At 64.7% G+C, this 17192-nt stretch overlaps 1 protein-coding gene across 1 annotated transcript in view; it reads left to right on the top strand.

Annotated features, from left to right (window-relative positions):
• MUC5B (mucin 5B, oligomeric mucus/gel-forming) overlaps window positions 1–17192 on the top strand; it is a 35189-nt gene that overhangs the window by 8326 nt on the left and 9671 nt on the right. Inside the window, exons 13-27 of the mRNA XM_081240760.1 lie at window positions 249–375; window positions 603–858; window positions 1342–1394; window positions 1515–1615; window positions 1742–1893; window positions 2440–2578; window positions 2698–2811; window positions 3713–3892; window positions 4606–4845; window positions 5753–5909; window positions 6224–6352; window positions 6542–6689; window positions 6803–6846; window positions 6921–7118; window positions 7347–17165. Coding sequence (XP_081096886.1) covers window positions 249–375; window positions 603–858; window positions 1342–1394; window positions 1515–1615; window positions 1742–1893; window positions 2440–2578; window positions 2698–2811; window positions 3713–3892; window positions 4606–4845; window positions 5753–5909; window positions 6224–6352; window positions 6542–6689; window positions 6803–6846; window positions 6921–7118; window positions 7347–17165 — 11857 coding nt within the window. The remainder of the gene's footprint in view (window positions 1–248; window positions 376–602; window positions 859–1341; window positions 1395–1514; window positions 1616–1741; window positions 1894–2439; window positions 2579–2697; window positions 2812–3712; window positions 3893–4605; window positions 4846–5752; window positions 5910–6223; window positions 6353–6541; window positions 6690–6802; window positions 6847–6920; window positions 7119–7346; window positions 17166–17192) is intronic.

Below are 17192 nucleotides of genomic sequence, written 5' to 3'. Positions count from 1 at the left end.
TCAAGCTGGTCCTGGTCCCACAGAGGCCCCTCCCTTGGACCCTGTCCGCAGCCTGGCCTGGCCTGGCCTCTCCAATCCCTCAGAGCAGCATGTTCCCGCCCGCCCCCCAACCTTGGCCTTACACCAAGTTCCCCGCGGGAGGCCCCGCTGCCCTGTCTCCCGGCCCAGACAGGGGTCCCAGGAAGGATGGACACAGAGAGAAGGGTCCCTGCTGGGCTGGGGTCCCTGATGTCCCAATGCCCCCCCAGAACTGCATGTTTGACACGTGCAACTGTGAGAAGAGCGAGGACTGCATGTGCGCGGCCCTGTCCTCCTATGTGCGGGCCTGCGCCGCCCGGGGTGTGCTGCTCGGCGGCTGGCGGGACGGCGTGTGCAGTGAGTGTCCGCCAGCCGGCTTGACGGGCCGCGGGGTGGGGATGTGGGGGGACCGGAGACCCTGGGGCGCATGCCACCACCTGTCCTCAGCGAGAGCCTTAGGCCTCCCCACCCCATCCAGAGGGGAAGCCAAGTCTCGGGCCGCTCCAGCCCCAGCTCGGACGTGGTCAGGCGGGGCTGGACGGGCTGCCCGGCCACTGACCTGTATGTCACCTGCCGGCCCCCAGACAAGTACGTGAGCAGCTGCCCCAAGACCCAGATCTACACCTATGTGGTGGACAGCTGCCAGCCCACCTGCCGCTCTCTAAGCCAGGCCGATGTCACCTGTGACGTGGCCTTCGTGCCTGTGGATGGCTGCACCTGCCCCTCGGGCACCTTCTTGGACGACACCGGTGGCTGCGTGCCTGCGGAGGCCTGCCCCTGCTACTCGCGTGGCTCCGTGCTGGCTCCAGGGGAGGTCCTGCACGACAACGGTGTGGTGTGGTAAGGGGCCCTCCCCGCTGTCACCCCCTCCCCGATGTCATGCCCCCCACCCCGCCTGCTCCACACACAAAGATCTCTGTGCCTCCCCCAGGGGACTTTAAAACACAGGGGACTCCCTGGGGAGGGAAGTTCAGCCCCGTGCACCCCTTAGCCCTTCTTAGAGGGACCCCTCCTCTGGCCCGGGAAGGTGTTCCGTGGGTCTGGGGCCCGTAGGGGGCATGGTGTGTGCCCTGGAGGGCCCACCTGCGTGCACCCCTGTCCTGGCCTCCCCCATCCCCTCCCGCCCGACTCCAGGTACCTTCCTGGCACCTCCGCTCATTCACTCAGTGCGTTCACGGGGATCTGGGGCCCTCACCGCACCCCGGAGCAGGCGCCTCCCTCCCCTCATGACAAGGCCCGGGGGCCCAGCCGGCCGAGATCTGGGTGAGGCCTGTGGGGCAGCGGGCAGCTGCCCAGACCGGCCATTGTTCTCATCTCTTGTAGTTCATGTGCGAACGGGAAGCTGAGCTGCCTGGGAGCCGTGGAGCGGAGCACAGGTTCTACCCCCCACCCCGCCCCGGGCCTCCCCCACTCAGGGCCCCGCGCCACCCCCCGACAACCAAGGGGAGGGGCTGCTGCTGGGCCGGGCGGCCCACCCAGCGTGGTCTCCTCCTCAGGGTGCGTGGCCCCCATGCTGTTCCTGGACTGTAAAAACGCCTCCGCGGACACGCCCGGGGCCGAGTGTGTGCGGAGCTGCCACGTGCTGGATGTGGACTGTGTGAGTCAGCTGGGAGGGCACGGCAGCGCCTGCCCGGGCCCGGGGGTGGGGGGGCAGCGTCCCCTGCCCCTTGGTGTCCCCGAGCCGAGCCGGACAAGCCGCTGATGGGCATCTGCCTGTCCACAGTTCAGCACGCACTGTGTGTCGGGCTGCGTCTGCCCCGCGGGGCTGTTGGCCGATGGGAGCGGGGGCTGTGTGGCCGAGGACGACTGCCCCTGCCTGCACAACGAGGCCGCCTACAAGCCTGGGGAGACCATCAGGGTCGACTGTAACACCTGGTGTGTGGAGGGGCCGCGGAGGGGGCGGTGTGGGCGGAGGCCACGGGGACAGCGGCCCGAGCGGGCCTCGGCCAGGATGTCCTTGGCAGGAGGCGGGAGAGGAGCTGAGGCCTGGAAAGCCCCGGGTGGCCCGTTCGTCCTCTGGAAGGTGCCCAGGGACTGGCCTTCTCTGCCCAGCAGACAGCAGGGCCAGTTGAAGCTGCCCCCAGGGCCGTGGGCCCTGCACCCCAGGCGCCAAGGGTTAGGGGAGCCTGCAGACAGGAGCCCAACTCGGGGGTGGGGTGTCGGATGCCGTGTGCCCCGAGCTCCCTGCTCCATTTAACCCCTCCAGCCTGGGGAGGGGCACCACCGCGTTCCTGTTTTATGGAAGAGGCACTGTGTCCTCGTCCTTGTCACAGTCGTGACGGGCTCTGCCGCGGCTGCCTGGTGAGGTGGTCTCCTGGCCCGGCGGCCTCCTGGCCCGGCCCCCTGCAGCAGGGCATCATCTCCCCTCCCCTGCAGCACCTGCAGGGGCCTGAGCAGGGCATCACCTCCCTTCCCCTCCAGCACTTGCAGGGGCCGCAGGTGGGAGTGCAGCCGCCGGCCCTGCCTGGGCACCTGCGTGGCCTACGGGGACGGCCACTTCATCACCTTTGACGGCGAGCGCTACAGCTTTGAGGGGAGCTGTGAGTACACGCTGGCCCAGGTATGCGGCCCCCTCCCTCGGCCAGCACATGCTGGCCCAGGTACACGGCCCCTCACCCACCCCCCGGCCAGCGAGCTGGCGCTGGGGCCGTGACCACGACCCTCTCCTCCCCTTCCCAGGACTACTGTGCGGGCAACAATGCCAGCAACGGGAACTTCCGCATCGTCACCGAGAACGTCCCCTGCGGGACCACAGGCGTCACCTGCTCCAAGGCCATCAAGATCTTCCTGGAGGTGGGGGCACCTGGGAACCGTCTTCCTCCCTCTGCAGCCCTGTTGGAGCCCCAGCCGGGGCCCCTGGACCTCCAGCTGTGGCCTCGGGTCTCAGGGCCACAGTAACAGCCACATCCCAGGGACTTGCAACCCGAGAAATTAATTCTCTCATGGTTCTGAGGCCAGGCTCCCGCCACAGGCTCCAGGCGAGGGTCCTTCCTGCCTTATCCAGATTCTGGGGGCTCCTGGCTTGTGGCCGTGTCCTCCCCGGTCTCTGCTCTGTCCTCACACAGCCCCTTCTCTGTGTTCTTTTCCCCTGTCTGACCTGGTAGCAACCCCCGTCCCTGGATCTGGGCCCTCCCTAAATCCACGATGGTCTCACCTCCAGATCCTTCACTTCATCACAGCTGCAAAGACCCTTTTTCCAAATCAGGGCACATTTGCAGATTCTGGGGGTTAGAACTCGACGTGTCTTTTTGGGGGGCTTCATTCAGCCCCCCACACCTGGGGTGACCACTTCTAGCAGAGGGTGGTCAGAGTTCACAGTGCAGAGAGCAGGGCTGCTGACTGGGGGCCATTTCCCACACTCCCCAAAGGTGGGGAGAGGTGTGAGGAAGGCAGAAGAGTGGGGTGCAGGCCCGAGATGGGGCTGGGTGGTCTCCTGCAGCTCCTGTGCCCTCTGCCCAACTCTGCTTGCCCACAGCTCCCAACTTCCCACACAGCCTCTGCGGGCTCCCAGCCTCTCACCTCAAGTTTGCAGACAGTGTCAGGAGTCTGGCTCATTCCTAATGCCAGCCCCATGCATTGGGCCCCTGAGCACCCACAGAGTCCCTGTCCTGGGCCACGGGGGGAAGGGGGCTCCGGCCCCAAAGCTGGCCCCTCAGCTGCCTGCAGCCGTCGCCTCCCCTGTGCCCCTCTGCAGAACTATGAGCTGATCCTCCACGAGGGTTCCTACAAGGTGGTGCAGAGGGGGCCAGGCGGAGACCTGCCCTACAAGATCCGTTACATGGGCATCTACCTGGCCGTCGAGACCCGCAGTGGCATGGTCGTGTCCTGGGACCGGAAGACCAGCGTGTTTATTCGGCTGCACCAGGAGTACAAGGTGGGGGTGGGCAGGCTGCGGGACCCCCTTGGGGAGGGACAGAGCTCTTACTCCTAGACCTGGCCCGGCAGTGCAATCTGGCAGCTGACGGACTGCTGAGGGCTGGGGAGGCCGTGCACCATGTCCGGTTCCCGAAGGGGCAACATGTTGAGACCAAACTGACCAGTGGGCGTGTCAGTCCTGTGGGCATGTCAGTCCTGTGGGCGTGTCAGTCCTGGTTGGAAAGCGCTCTTGCTCCCTGGTCTCTGAACTCCGCTGTTCCATGCCCACTGGGCTAAGGTTCTATAGGGGAGCAGGTGCCTGCCTGCCTGTCTGCCTGGTTTTCTGTCCACCTGTCCACCTGCCCACCTACCTGTCCACCTGCCCACCAGCCTGCCTGCCTGTCCATCTGCCCCACTGTCCACCTGCCCACCTGTCTACCTACCCACCCCCCTATCCACCTGCCTACCTGCCCACCTTCCTGTCCACTTGCTTACCTTTCTACCTGTCTACTTGCCCACCTATCCGCCTGTCCACCTGCCTATCCACCTGCCCACCTGCCTTCATGCCCACTGCAGGACCCCTTGTGCACCCTCCCTTCCTGAAAGTTCACTGGGTGCTGCCTGGGGGAATAGGGTGGCCTGCAGTCACGCCTCCCAGGCCAGGCTCTGTGCTGCTCCCTCAGGCCACCCCATGCAGCCCCACCCTGTGCCCATCTCTGCATCCATCTGCAGGGGAGGGTTTGCGGGCTGTGCGGGAACTTTGACGACAACGCCCTCAACGACTTCACCACGCGGAGCCAGTCCGTGGTGAGCGACGTGCTGGAGTTTGGCAACAGCTGGAAATTCTCCCCGTCCTGCCCGGACGCCCAGGCCCCCAAGGACCCCTGCACCGCCAACCCGTACCGCAAGTCCTGGGCCCAGAAGCAGTGCAGCATCATCAACAGCGTCACCTTCAGCGCCTGCCGTTCTCAGGTGGGCCAAGGGGGTGCTGGGGCTGCCTCCTTCCCTCCTGGTGGGACCTGGGTCTGGCCCAGGCTGGTCCTCTGAAGATGGCCTTGACCCTGACCATTGTACACGGCACACTGTGTGGACCTCCCACCAGGCAGGTGCCCATGTCCCCAGTCCTGCTTTGCTTCCCCTGATGGCACTCAGCCTCATCCCCTGGAAACGGGGCTGTGAGCCACCCAGGAAGGACCTCAATGTCACCTCCCGGTCCTCCCCCACATTCCCTGAGCCGCCAGCCCCCAGCACGGACAGAAAGCTCAGGGGGCCTCCAGCCCAGCCGGGCCCCACGGAAGCGGAGGATCGCCACGGCCTAAGAGCCTTCCCCGAAGCCCTTCCTGCTACTGAACCAGGACCGCAGGGCCCACTCACCGACTCGGTCTCGCAATCTGGGACTCGCGGGTGCCGAGCAGGCGGCGTAGCGGGACTGGTCCGCAGCTGACGCTGGCCAGTCTGCGTGAGGCCTCGCGTCCCGCCGGGCTCGCAGCCCCCGCCCACACCCCAGGTGCCCTGCCCGCTGGCTCAGAAAGTCCTCTGTGAACCTGACACAGCAGTCCGCACCTCGGATGGTGCCGCCCGTGGTGGCGGATGCGCGACACGGTTGCCCTGGGCTCTGCCACCTGGGAGGGAGGAGCGGGGGGCACCCCGTGACCCTGAGGAGACAGCACCCCGTTTGTCAGGACAGGTCACAGCACGGTCACGGGGGGGCTGGCCTAGAGCTAAGGGAGGTGGCCGGGCAGAGGCGAGGGAGGAGTGGCAGGGGTGGGTGCCCAGGTGGGCGCGTCGCAGATGGCAGATGGGGGTTTGCCGTGCAAATGGGGAGCCGGCTGCCCAGGGGCAGGCTTCTTCTCGCTGAGCAGACACCTCCCCCACCCAGGTCGACTCCACCAGGTACTACGAGGCCTGCGTGAGCGACGCGTGCGCCTGTGACTCGGGGGGCGACTGCGAGTGCTTCTGCACGGCCGTGGCCGCCTACGCCCAGGCCTGCCGCGAAGTGGGTGTGTGCGTGTCCTGGCGGACCCCGGACATCTGCCGTGAGTCGGGCTCTGGCCATGGTGGCGGCTTGAGGTGCAGCTGCACCAGCTCTGGGGCCTGACGGGCACGCATGCACACATAAGGACACGTGACACGTGTGTACTACACGCGTGTGCTCACGTTCGTGTGCGTACAAACCAGACAGACAGGTAGCCCCCAAATGGGATGGCTCAGCGGGGGACAGGAGTTCTGAGAGCAGGGCTGAGAAATGAAACTGGAATTCGGGGGGCCAGGCCCTAAGACCCCTCGGATCTGGGAGGAGTCAGGTGATGGGGCCTGGCGGGCGCCCACAGCCTCTCTCCCCCTTGCTCAGCCCTGTTCTGTGACTACTACAACCCCCACGGGGAGTGTGAATGGCATTACCAGCCCTGCGGGGCCCCCTGCCTGAGGACCTGCCGGAACCCCAGCGGCCACTGCCTGATGGACCTGCCAGGCCTGGAAGGTGAGGGCAGGCTGTTCGGGGGAGGCCACGCCTCATCACCGCAGCACAGCGTGCAGGCAACGGGGCAAGGGAGCTCCTGCCTCCCCATGCCCACCCTCGGGACAGGGGGACAGAGACGGGTGGCGGCCGGGGCAGTCCCACCACCCGGCCTGAGAGGGGAGTCTTCTCCCTGCCCTGTGCCTGCCCCAGGCTGCTACCCAAAGTGCCCGCCCAGCAAGCCGTTCTTCAATGAGGACCAGATGAAGTGCGTGGCCCAGTGTGGGGGCTGCTACGATGAGAATGGAAACTACTATGATGCCGGCACCAGGGTCCCCACGGCAGAGAACTGCCAGAGCTGGTGAGCCAGTGGTGGAGCGGGGTTGGGGTCTAGGAGGACATGAAGCGGTGCTGGGTGGGCACAGTAAGGCCTGGGCCCTGCTGGCCCTCAGCTCTTCTCTCTCCCCCTCCCAGCGACTGCACCTCCAGAGGCCTCCAGTGCACATACAGCCCCGCGGGTAAGCGGGGCCCTGTTGGTTTGAGGGCTGGGGGCTGGGGGCTCTGAATGAGCCCCGTACCTGTCCGTCTCCAGCCTGTACGTGCACCTACGAGGGCAGAACCTATGCCTACGGGGACGTCATCTACAACACGACCGATGGGCTGGGCGCCTGCCTGATTGCCATCTGCAGAGACAATGGAACCGTCATCCGAAAGGCCGAGGAGTGTCCCGGAACCCCATCCACAACGCCCTTCACCTTCACCAGCACTGCGGTTCCGCCCTCCACCACAGGTAAGCCTGGCAGACACACCACTGGTCCTGCCTCACTCACCAGAGCCCCTGACCCGGGTGATGGTCTGGGTGCCAAGAGAGAACCCAGTGGGCACCTGGTACAGGTGTCCTGGGTGCAAAGGATGGCCCGGGGCCAACGCTGGGGCAAGGGGACATGAGTCACTCCTCTGGGCGTGGCTGGCGAGGATGCAGAGGAGGCTGATGGGGACCCCGGCACTCCACCCACAGGCTCGGTTGCCACACCCTCCACCGTGTGCGTGCAGGAGCACTGCCGCTGGTCCAACTGGTATGACAGTGGACGTCCAGAGCTGGGCATGGAAGGGGGAGACTTCGAGACCTTTAAGAACCTGAGGCAGAGGGGCTACCAGTTCTGCCCGGCACCAGCGCATGTCGAGTGCCGGGCCCAGCAGTTCCCAGATATGCCTTTGGAGAAGCTGGGCCAGAAGGTGGAGTGTGGCCAGGCCCGCGGGCTGACCTGCCTCAACAGCGAGCAGAACCCCCCGCTTTGCCACAACTACGAGCTGAGGGTCCTCTGCTGTGACTACGTGCCCTGCAGCACCAGCCCGGCCCTGAGCACCAGCCAGCAGCCATCCTCCCAGCCCCTGCCCACCTTCACCCAGACCACACCCACCAGAGGAACCACCCTCCTGTCCACGCCAGCCTCCACCTCACAGACCCCATCCACCAAGTCCACCTCAACCGTGACCCGAGTGGGCAGCAGCTCTGTGGTCCCAGCCACCAGCACCTGTGAGCCCCGCTGTCAGTGGACAGAGTGGTTTGACGAGGACTACCCCAAGTCTGAGGAGGCCGGGGGGGACGTCGAGTCCTATGACAAGATCAGGCGTGCGGGAGGGGCCGTGTGCGAGCAGCCCCAGGGCATAGAGTGCCAGGCCGAAAACTTCCCCAACGTGAGGCTGGAGGAGCTGAATCAGCATGTGCACTGTGACGTCAGCTTCGGCCTGGTCTGCAGGAACGACGAGCAGGTGGGCCTGTTCAAGATGTGCTACAACTACAAAATCCGCATGCTGTGCTGTGGGTACAGCCACTGCAGGGAGCCGACATCCTCCACCGCCACTGCCACCACATCCACTGCCACAGCCGCCACTGCCACCACATCCACTGCCACAGCCCCCACTGCCACCACATCCACTGCGACAGCCCCCACTGCCACCGCATCCACTGCCACAGTCACCACCGTGGCCACCTCTATAGCCTCCACTGCCACAACATCCACTGCCACAACCTCCACCGCTACAGTCACCACTGCAGCCACCTCCACTGCTGCCATTGCTACAGCAGCCACCTCTGCTGCCACAGCCACCACATCCCCCACTGCCTCCAGCACCACCACTGCTGTGTCACCAGCCACGCATTCTAGGACCTGGTCAGGGAGCACAGGAATGACCAGGTCCCCCGCCAGCAGTGCCACACCAGCACCTTCCCTTTCCACGGGACTGACAGCCCAAGTAACATCCTCGTGGCCCAGCCACACAGGCACTCTCCCAGTGTCTGCCACGTCGGTCCTCCCGACTCACACAGCCTCAAGAGGGCCCACCCCGACATCGATGATGATGCAAACCTCCACGTCTCAGCTGCTGACGGGAACAGCAGTGGGCACAACGGGCACCACCTCCACGGGCCCGCTGTCCACCTCGCACCCTGAGACCAGCACAACAGGAACCCTGGGGTCAACGGCCACCACCACCTGTGAGCCCCGCTGTCAGTGGACAGAGTGGTTTGACGAGGACTACCCCAAGTCCGAGGAGGCCGGTGGGGACGTCGAGTCCTACGACAAGATCAGGCGTGCGGGAGGGGCCGTGTGCGAGCAGCCCCAGGGCATAGAGTGCCAGGCCGAAAACTTCCCCAACGTGAGGCTGGAGGAGCTGAATCAGCATGTGCACTGTGACGTCAGCTTTGGCCTGGTCTGCAGGAACGACGAGCAGGTGGGCCTGTTCAAGATGTGCTACAACTACAAAATCCGCGTGCTGTGCTGTGGGTACAGCCACTGCAGGGAGCCGACGTCCTCCACCGCCACTGCCACCACATCCACTGCTACAGCCACTACGGCCACAACCTCCAATGCCACAGCCACCACTGTGGCCACCTCTACAGCCCCCACTGCCACCACTTCCACTGCCACAGCCCCCACTATCACTGCATCCACTGCTACAGTCACCACTGTGGCCACCTCTACAGCCCCCACTGCCACCGCAGCCACTGCCACAGCCCCCAGTGCCACCACATCAACTGCCACAGCCACCATGGCCACCACATCCACTGCGACAGCCTCCACTGTCACCACCTCCACTGCCACAGCCACCACTGCCACTGCTACAGTCACCACTGCCACCGCATCCACTGCCACAGCCCCCACTGCCACCACATCCACTGCGACAGCCCCCACTGCCACCGCATCCACTGCCACAGTCACCACCGTGGCCACCTCTATAGCCTCCACTGCCACAACATCCACTGCCACAACCTCCACCGCTACAGTCACCACTGCAGCCACCTCCACTGCTGCCATTGCTACAGCAGCCACCTCTGCTGCCACAGCCACCACATCCCCCACTGCCTCCAGCACCACCACTGCTGTGTCACCAGCCACGCATTCTAGGACCTGGTCAGGGAGCACAGGAATGACCAGGTCCCCCGCCAGCAGTGCCACACCAGCACCTTCCCTTTCCACGGGACTGACAGCCCAAGTGACATCCTCGTGGCCCAGCCACACAGGCACTCTCCCAGTGTCTGCCACGTCGGTCCTCCCGACTCACACAGCCTCAAGAGGACCCACCCCGACATCGATGATGATGCAAACCTCCACGTCTCAGCTGCTGAAGGGAACAGCAGTGGGCACAACGGGCACCACCTCCACGGGCCCGCTGTCTACCTCGCACCCTGAGACCAGCACACCAGGAACCCTGGGGTCAACGGCCACCACCACCTGTGAGCCCCGCTGTCAGTGGACAGAGTGGTTTGACGAGGACTACCCCAAGTCCGAGGAGGCCGGGGGGGACGTCGAGTCCTACGACAAGATCAGGCGTGCGGGAGGGGCCGTGTGCGAGCAGCCCCAGGGCATAGAGTGCCAGGCCGAAAACTTCCCCAACGTGAGGCTGGAGGAGCTGAATCAGCATGTGCACTGTGACGTCAGCTTCGGCCTGGTCTGCAGGAACGACGAGCAGGTGGGCCTGTTCAAGATGTGCTACAACTACAAAATCCGCGTGCTGTGCTGTGGGTACAGCCACTGCAGGGAGCCGACATCCTCCACCGCCACTGCCACCACATCCACTGCCACAGCCACTACGGCCACAACCTCCAATGCCACAGCCACCACTGTGGCCACCTCTACAGCCCCCACTGCCACCACCTCCACTGCCACAGCCCCCACTATCACTGCATCCACTGCTACAGTCACCACTGTGGTCCCCTCTACAGCCCCCACTGCCGCCACCTCCACTGCCACAGCCCCCACTATCACTGCATCCACTGCTACAGTCATCACTGTGGCCACCTCTACAGCCCCCACTGCCACCGCATCCACTGCCACAGCCCCCAGTGCCACCACATCAACTGCCACACCCACCACGGCCACCACATCCACTGCGACAGCCTCCACTGTCACCACCTCCACTGCCACAGCCACCACTGCCACTGCTACAGTCACCACTGCCACCGCATCCACAGCCACAGCCCCCACGGCAACCACCTCCACTGCTACAGCCACCACTGTGGCCACCTCTACAGCCCCCACTGCCACCACCTCCACTGCCACAGCCACCATTCCCACCTCTACAGCCCCCACTGCCACCGCATCCACTGCCACAGCCCCCACTGCCACCACATCAACTGCCACAGCCCCCACTGCCACCACATCCACTGCGACAGCCCCCACTGCCACCGCATCCACTGCCACAGCCCCCACTATCACCGCATCCACTGCCACAGTCACCACCGTGGCCACCTCTATAGCCTCCACTGCCACAACATCCACTGCCACAACCTCCACCGCTACAGTCACCACTGCAGCCACCTCCACTGCTGCCATTGCTACAGCAGCCACCTCTGCTGCCACAGCCACCACATCCCCCACTGCCTCCAGCACCACCACTGCTGTGTCACCAGCCACGCATTCTAGGACCTGGTCAGGGAGCACAGGAATGACCAGGTCCCCCGCCAGCAGTGCCACACCAGCACCTTCCCTTTCCATGGGACTGACAGCCCAAGTAACATCCTCGTGGCCCAGCCACACAGGCACTCTCCCAGTGTCTGCCACGTCGGTCCTCCCGACTCACACAGCCTCAAGAGGGCCCACCCCGACATCGATGATGATGCAAACCTCCACGTCTCAGCTGCTGACGGGAACAGCAGTGGGCACAACGGGCACCACCTCCACGGGCCCGCTGTCCACCTCGCACCCTGAGACCAGCACAACAGGAACCCTGGGGTCAACGGCCACCACCACCTGTGAGCCCCGCTGTCAGTGGACAGAGTGGTTTGACGAGGACTACCCCAAGTCCGAGGAGGCCGGGGGGGACGTCGAGTCCTACGACAAGATCAGGCGTGCGGGAGGGGCCGTGTGCGAGCAGCCCCAGGGCATAGAGTGCCAGGCCGAAAACTTCCCCAACGTGAGGCTGGAGGAGCTGAATCAGCATGTGCACTGTGACGTCAGCTTTGGCCTGGTCTGCAGGAACGACGAGCAGGTGGGCCTGTTCAAGATGTGCTACAACTACAAAATCCGCGTGCTGTGCTGTGGGTACAGCCACTGCAGGGAGCCGACGTCCTCCACCGCCACTGCCACCACATCCACTGCTACAGCCACTACGGCCACAACCTCCAATGCCACAGCCACCACTGTGGCCACCTCTACAGCCCCCACTGCCACCACTCCCACTGCCACAGCCCCCACTATCACTGCATCCACTGCTACAGTCACCACTGTGGTCCCCTCTACAGCCCCCACTGCCACCACCTCCACTGCCACAGCCCCCACTATCACTGCATCCACTGCTACAGTCACCACTGTGGTCCCCTCTACAGCCCCCACTGCCACCGCAGCCACTGCCACAGCCCCCAGTGCCACCACATCAACTGCCACAGCCACCACGGCCACCACATCCACTGCGACAGCCTCCACTGTCACCACCTCCACTGCCACAGCCACCACTGCCACTGCTACAGTCACCACTGCCACCGCATCCACTGCCACAGCCCCCACTGCCACCACATCCACTGCGACAGCCCCCACTGCCACCGCATCCACTGCCACAGTCACCACCGTGGCCACCTCTATAGCCTCCACTGCCACAACATCCACTGCCACAACCTCCACCGCTACAGTCACCACTGCAGCCACCTCCACTGCTGCCATTGCTACAGCAGCCACCTCTGCTGCCACAGCCACCACATCCCCCACTGCCTCCAGCACCACCACTGCTGTGTCACCAGCCACGCATTCTAGGACCTGGTCAGGGAGCACAGGAATGACCAGGTCCCCCGCCAGCAGTGCCACACCAGCACCTTCCCTTTCCACGGGACTGACAGCCCAAGTGACATCCTCGTGGCCCAGCCACACAGGCACTCTCCCAGTGTCTGCCACGTCGGTCCTCCCGACTCACACAGCCTCAAGAGGACCCACCCCGACATCGATGATGATGCAAACCTCCACGTCTCAGCTGCTGACGGGAACAGCAGTGGGCACAACGGGCACCACCTCCACGGGCCCGCTGTCCACCTCGCACCCTGAGACCAGCACACCAGGAACCCTGGGGTCAACGGCCACCACCACCTGTGAGCCCCGCTGTCAGTGGACAGAGTGGTTTGACGAGGACTACCCCAAGTCCGAGGAGGCCGGGGGGGACGTCGAGTCCTACGACAAGATCAGGCGTGCGGGAGGGGCCGTGTGCGAGCAGCCCCAGGGCATAGAGTGCCAGGCCGAAAACTTCCCCAACGTGAGGCTGGAGGAGCTGAATCAGCATGTGCACTGTGACGTCAGCTTCGGCCTGGTCTGCAGGAACGACGAGCAGGTGGGCCTGTTCAAGATGTGCTACAACTACAAAATCCGCGTGCTGTGCTGTGGGTACAGCCACTGCAGGGAGCCGACATCCTCCACCGCCACTGCCACCACATCCACTGCCACAGCCACTACGGCCACAACCTCCAATGCCACAGCCACCACTGTGGCCACCTCTACAGCCCCCACTGCCACCACCTCCACTGCCACAGCCCCCACTATCACTGCATCCACTGCTACAGTCACCACTGTGGTCCCCTCTACAGCCCCCACTGCCACCACCTCCACTGCCACAGCCCCCACTATCACTGCATCCACTGCTACAGTCATCACTGTGGCCACCTCTACAGCCCCCACTGCCACCGCAGCCACTGCCACAGCCCCCAGTGCCACCACATCAACTGCCACACCCACCACGGCCACCACATCCACTGCGACAGCCTCCACTGTCACCACCTCCACTGCCACAGCCACCACTGCCACTGCTACAGTCACCACTGCCACCGCATCCACAGCCACAGCCCCCACGGCAACCACCTCCACTGCTACAGCCACCACTGTGGCCACCTCTACAGCCCCCACTGCCACCACCTCCACTGCCACAGCCCCCACTGCCACCACCTCCACTGCCACAGCCACCATTCCCACCTCTACAGCCCCCACTGCCACCGCATCCACTGCCACAGCCCCCACTGCCACCACATCAACTGCCACAGCCCCCACTGCCACCACATCCACTGCGACAGCCCCCACTGCCACCGCATCCACTGCCACAGCCCCCACTATCACCGCATCCACTGCCACAGTCACCACCGTGGCCACCTCTATAGCCTCCACTGCCACAACATCCACTGCCACAACCTCCACCGCTACAGTCACCACTGCAGCCACCTCCACTGCTGCCATTGCTACAGCAGCCACCTCTGCTGCCACAGCCACCACATCCCCCACTGCCTCCAGCACCACCACTGCTGTGTCACCAGCCACGCATTCTAGGACCTGGTCAGGGAGCACAGGAATGACCAGGTCCCCCGCCAGCAGTGCCACACCAGCACCTTCCCTTTCCACGGGACTGACAGCCCAAGTAACATCCTCGTGGCCCAGCCACACAGGCACTCTCCCAGTGTCTGCCACGTCGGTCCTCCCGACTCACACAGCCTCAAGAGGGCCCACCCCGACATCGATGATGATGCAAACCTCCACGTCTCAGCTGCTGACGGGAACAGCAGTGGGCACAACGGGCACCACCTCCACGGGCCCGCTGTCCACCTCGCACCCTGAGACCAGCACACCAGGAACCCTGGGGTCAACGGCCACCACCACCTGTGAGCCCCGCTGTCAGTGGACAGAGTGGTTTGACGAGGACTACCCCAAGTCCGAGGAGGCCGGGGGGGACGTCGAGTCCTATGACAAGATCAGGCGTGCGGGAGGGGCCGTGTGCGAGCAGCCCCAGGGCATAGAGTGCCAGGCCGAAAACTTCCCCAACGTGAGGCTGGAGGAGCTGAATCAGCATGTGCACTGTGACGTCAGCTTCGGCCTGGTCTGCAGGAACGACGAGCAGGTGGGCCTGTTCAAGATGTGCTACAACTACAAAATCCGCGTGCTGTGCTGTGGGTACAGCCACTGCAGGGAGCCGACGTCCTCCACCGCCACTGCCACCACATCCACTGCTACAGCCACTACGGCCACAACCTCCAATGCCACAGCCACCACTGTGGCCACCTCTACAGCCCCCACTGCCACCACTTCCACTGCCACAGCCCCCACTATCACTGCATCCACTGCTACAGTCACCACTGTGGCCACCTCTACAGCCACCACTGCAGCCACCTCCACTGCCACAGCCCCCACCCCCATAGCCCCCACGTCCTCCACCGTCACTGCCACAACCTCCACCGCTACAGTCACCACTGCAGCCACCTCCACTGCTGCCATTGCTACAGCACCCACCTCTGCTGCCACAGCCACCACATCCCCCACTGCCTCCAGCACCACCACTGCTGTGTCACCAGCCACGCATTCTAGGACCTGGTCAGGGAGCACAGGAATGACCAGGTCCCCCGCCAGCAGTGCCACACCAGCACCTTCCCTTTCCACGGGACTGACAGCCCAAGTGACATCCTCGAGGCCCAGCCACACAGGTATGCCCCTAGTGTCTGCCACGTCGGTCCTCCCGACTCACACAGCCTCAAGGGGGCCCACCCCGACGTCGGTGATGACGCAAACCTCCACGTCTCAGCTGCTGACGGGAACAGCAGTGGGCACAACGGGCACCACCTCCACGGGCCCGCTGTCCACCTCGCACCCTGAGATCAGCATGATGGGAATCATAGGGTCGACGACCACCACTGGGGCCACCACCAGCCAGGGCACAACCAGTTGTCAACCCAAGTGCCAATGGACAGAGTGGTTTGATGTGGACTTCCCCACCTCGGGGGTCAGGGGCGGAGACATGGAGACCTATGAGAACATCCGGGCCGCGGGTGGCAAGATGTGTCTGCAGCCGCAGAAGATTGAATGCCGGGCGGAGAGCAACCCCGAGGTGAGCATCGATCAGATCGGGCAGGTGCTCAGCTGCAGCCTGGAGGTCGGGCTGGTCTGCAGGAACAAAGACCAGAGGGGGCAGTTCACCACGTGCTTCAACTACAACATCCGTGTGTACTGCTGCGATGATGTCCGGCACTGCCCCCCCACGGCTACCCCGCCCCTCACCTCCACCACACTGCCCGCCACCAGCAGCTCCACAGCCACGGTGCCATGGCCCTCGACCTCTGCCACGACCCAGACGGGTGCCCCCACCACGGCCCCTTCAAGTGCGGACGTGCACAACACCACCTTCGGGACCACCCTGCTCCCCACCCCCGTGACGCCCAACACTAGAGCTACCACCTACACCCGCTCCCTGCACCCCACGGCCTCTCCTCAGGTCACAGGGCTCCCCACCAGGCCCTCCGAGACCAAACCTGGACCCCCCATCACCACACCCAGCACAGGCCAGGCCACCTCCAGCACAAGGGCAGGCACCAGAGCCTCCCTCTCCACCCCCATGCATGAGCCCAGCACCTCCTCACTAGGCACCACCCTCGGCTCCTCCATGGCCACCTCCACAGCCACGGTGTCCTCGCAGAAGACCCACACGCTGTCGGTCACCACGTCCCCAGAGACCAGGTCCACAGCCTCAGATATCACGTCCACAGCCTGTCAGCCTCGCTGTGCCTGGACAGACTGGCTGGACCAGAGCTACCCGATGCCAGGGGCCACTGGGGGGGACTTCGAGACCTATGCTAATATCCAGGCGGCTGGTGGGGCCATCTGCCAGCAGCCTCTGCAGCTGCAGTGTCGGGCCGAGGCCCTGCCTGAGAAGGCCCTGCAGGATCTGGGCCAGGTGGTGCAGTGCCGGCTGGAGGAGGGCCTGGTGTGCCGGAACCGAGACCAGAGTAGCCTGATGTGCCTCAACTACGAGATCCGCGTGTTCTGCTGCGACCACAGCCACTGCCCCAGCCCCGCCGGTCCCACGTCCACCACGCCGGCCCCCTCACCCTCCACCATCAGCACCAGCACTGGCAGGCTGTCATCGAAGGTCACCACCCAGACGCACCTCTCCTCCCCAGGGACGATCAAGAGGGACTCCACCCCCACTAGTGTGACAGGTCCCTTCTCCACGGGGACCACCCAGAGGGTCTATGCCTCCACCAGTGTGACAGGTCCCTCCTCTACGGGGACTACGCAGAGTGTCTACACCTCTACCAGTGTGACAGGTCCCTTCTCCCCTGGGACCACCAAGAGCGTCTCCACACCTAGTCCCTCTGCCTTCCCGGGGTCCCCACCCATGACCACCAAGCCAGGCTTGCCCAGTGTCTCTCCTACGGGTCCCCTTTTGACTTCCCCCACATCGACCGCCCCCGGGTCCCCACCCACCACCCCTTCCTGGTCTGGGGTGACCTCTGGCAGCCCAGGGACCTTCTCTATCTCCACCGCCTCTCCCAGCCCCACCACAGCCTGCCTTTGCCACGCCTTCGGAAAGCTCTTCCTACCAGGTGAGTGGAGACCTGCAGCCTGGACGC

Source organism: Mesoplodon bidens (genome assembly GCF_964165515.1).
Source record: "Mesoplodon bidens genome assembly, chromosome: 7".
Taxonomy (NCBI): Eukaryota; Metazoa; Chordata; class Mammalia; order Artiodactyla; family Ziphiidae; genus Mesoplodon; species Mesoplodon bidens.
Note: the sequence above shows the minus strand (reverse complement) of the source record. Positions and strands in the feature narration are given on the sequence as shown.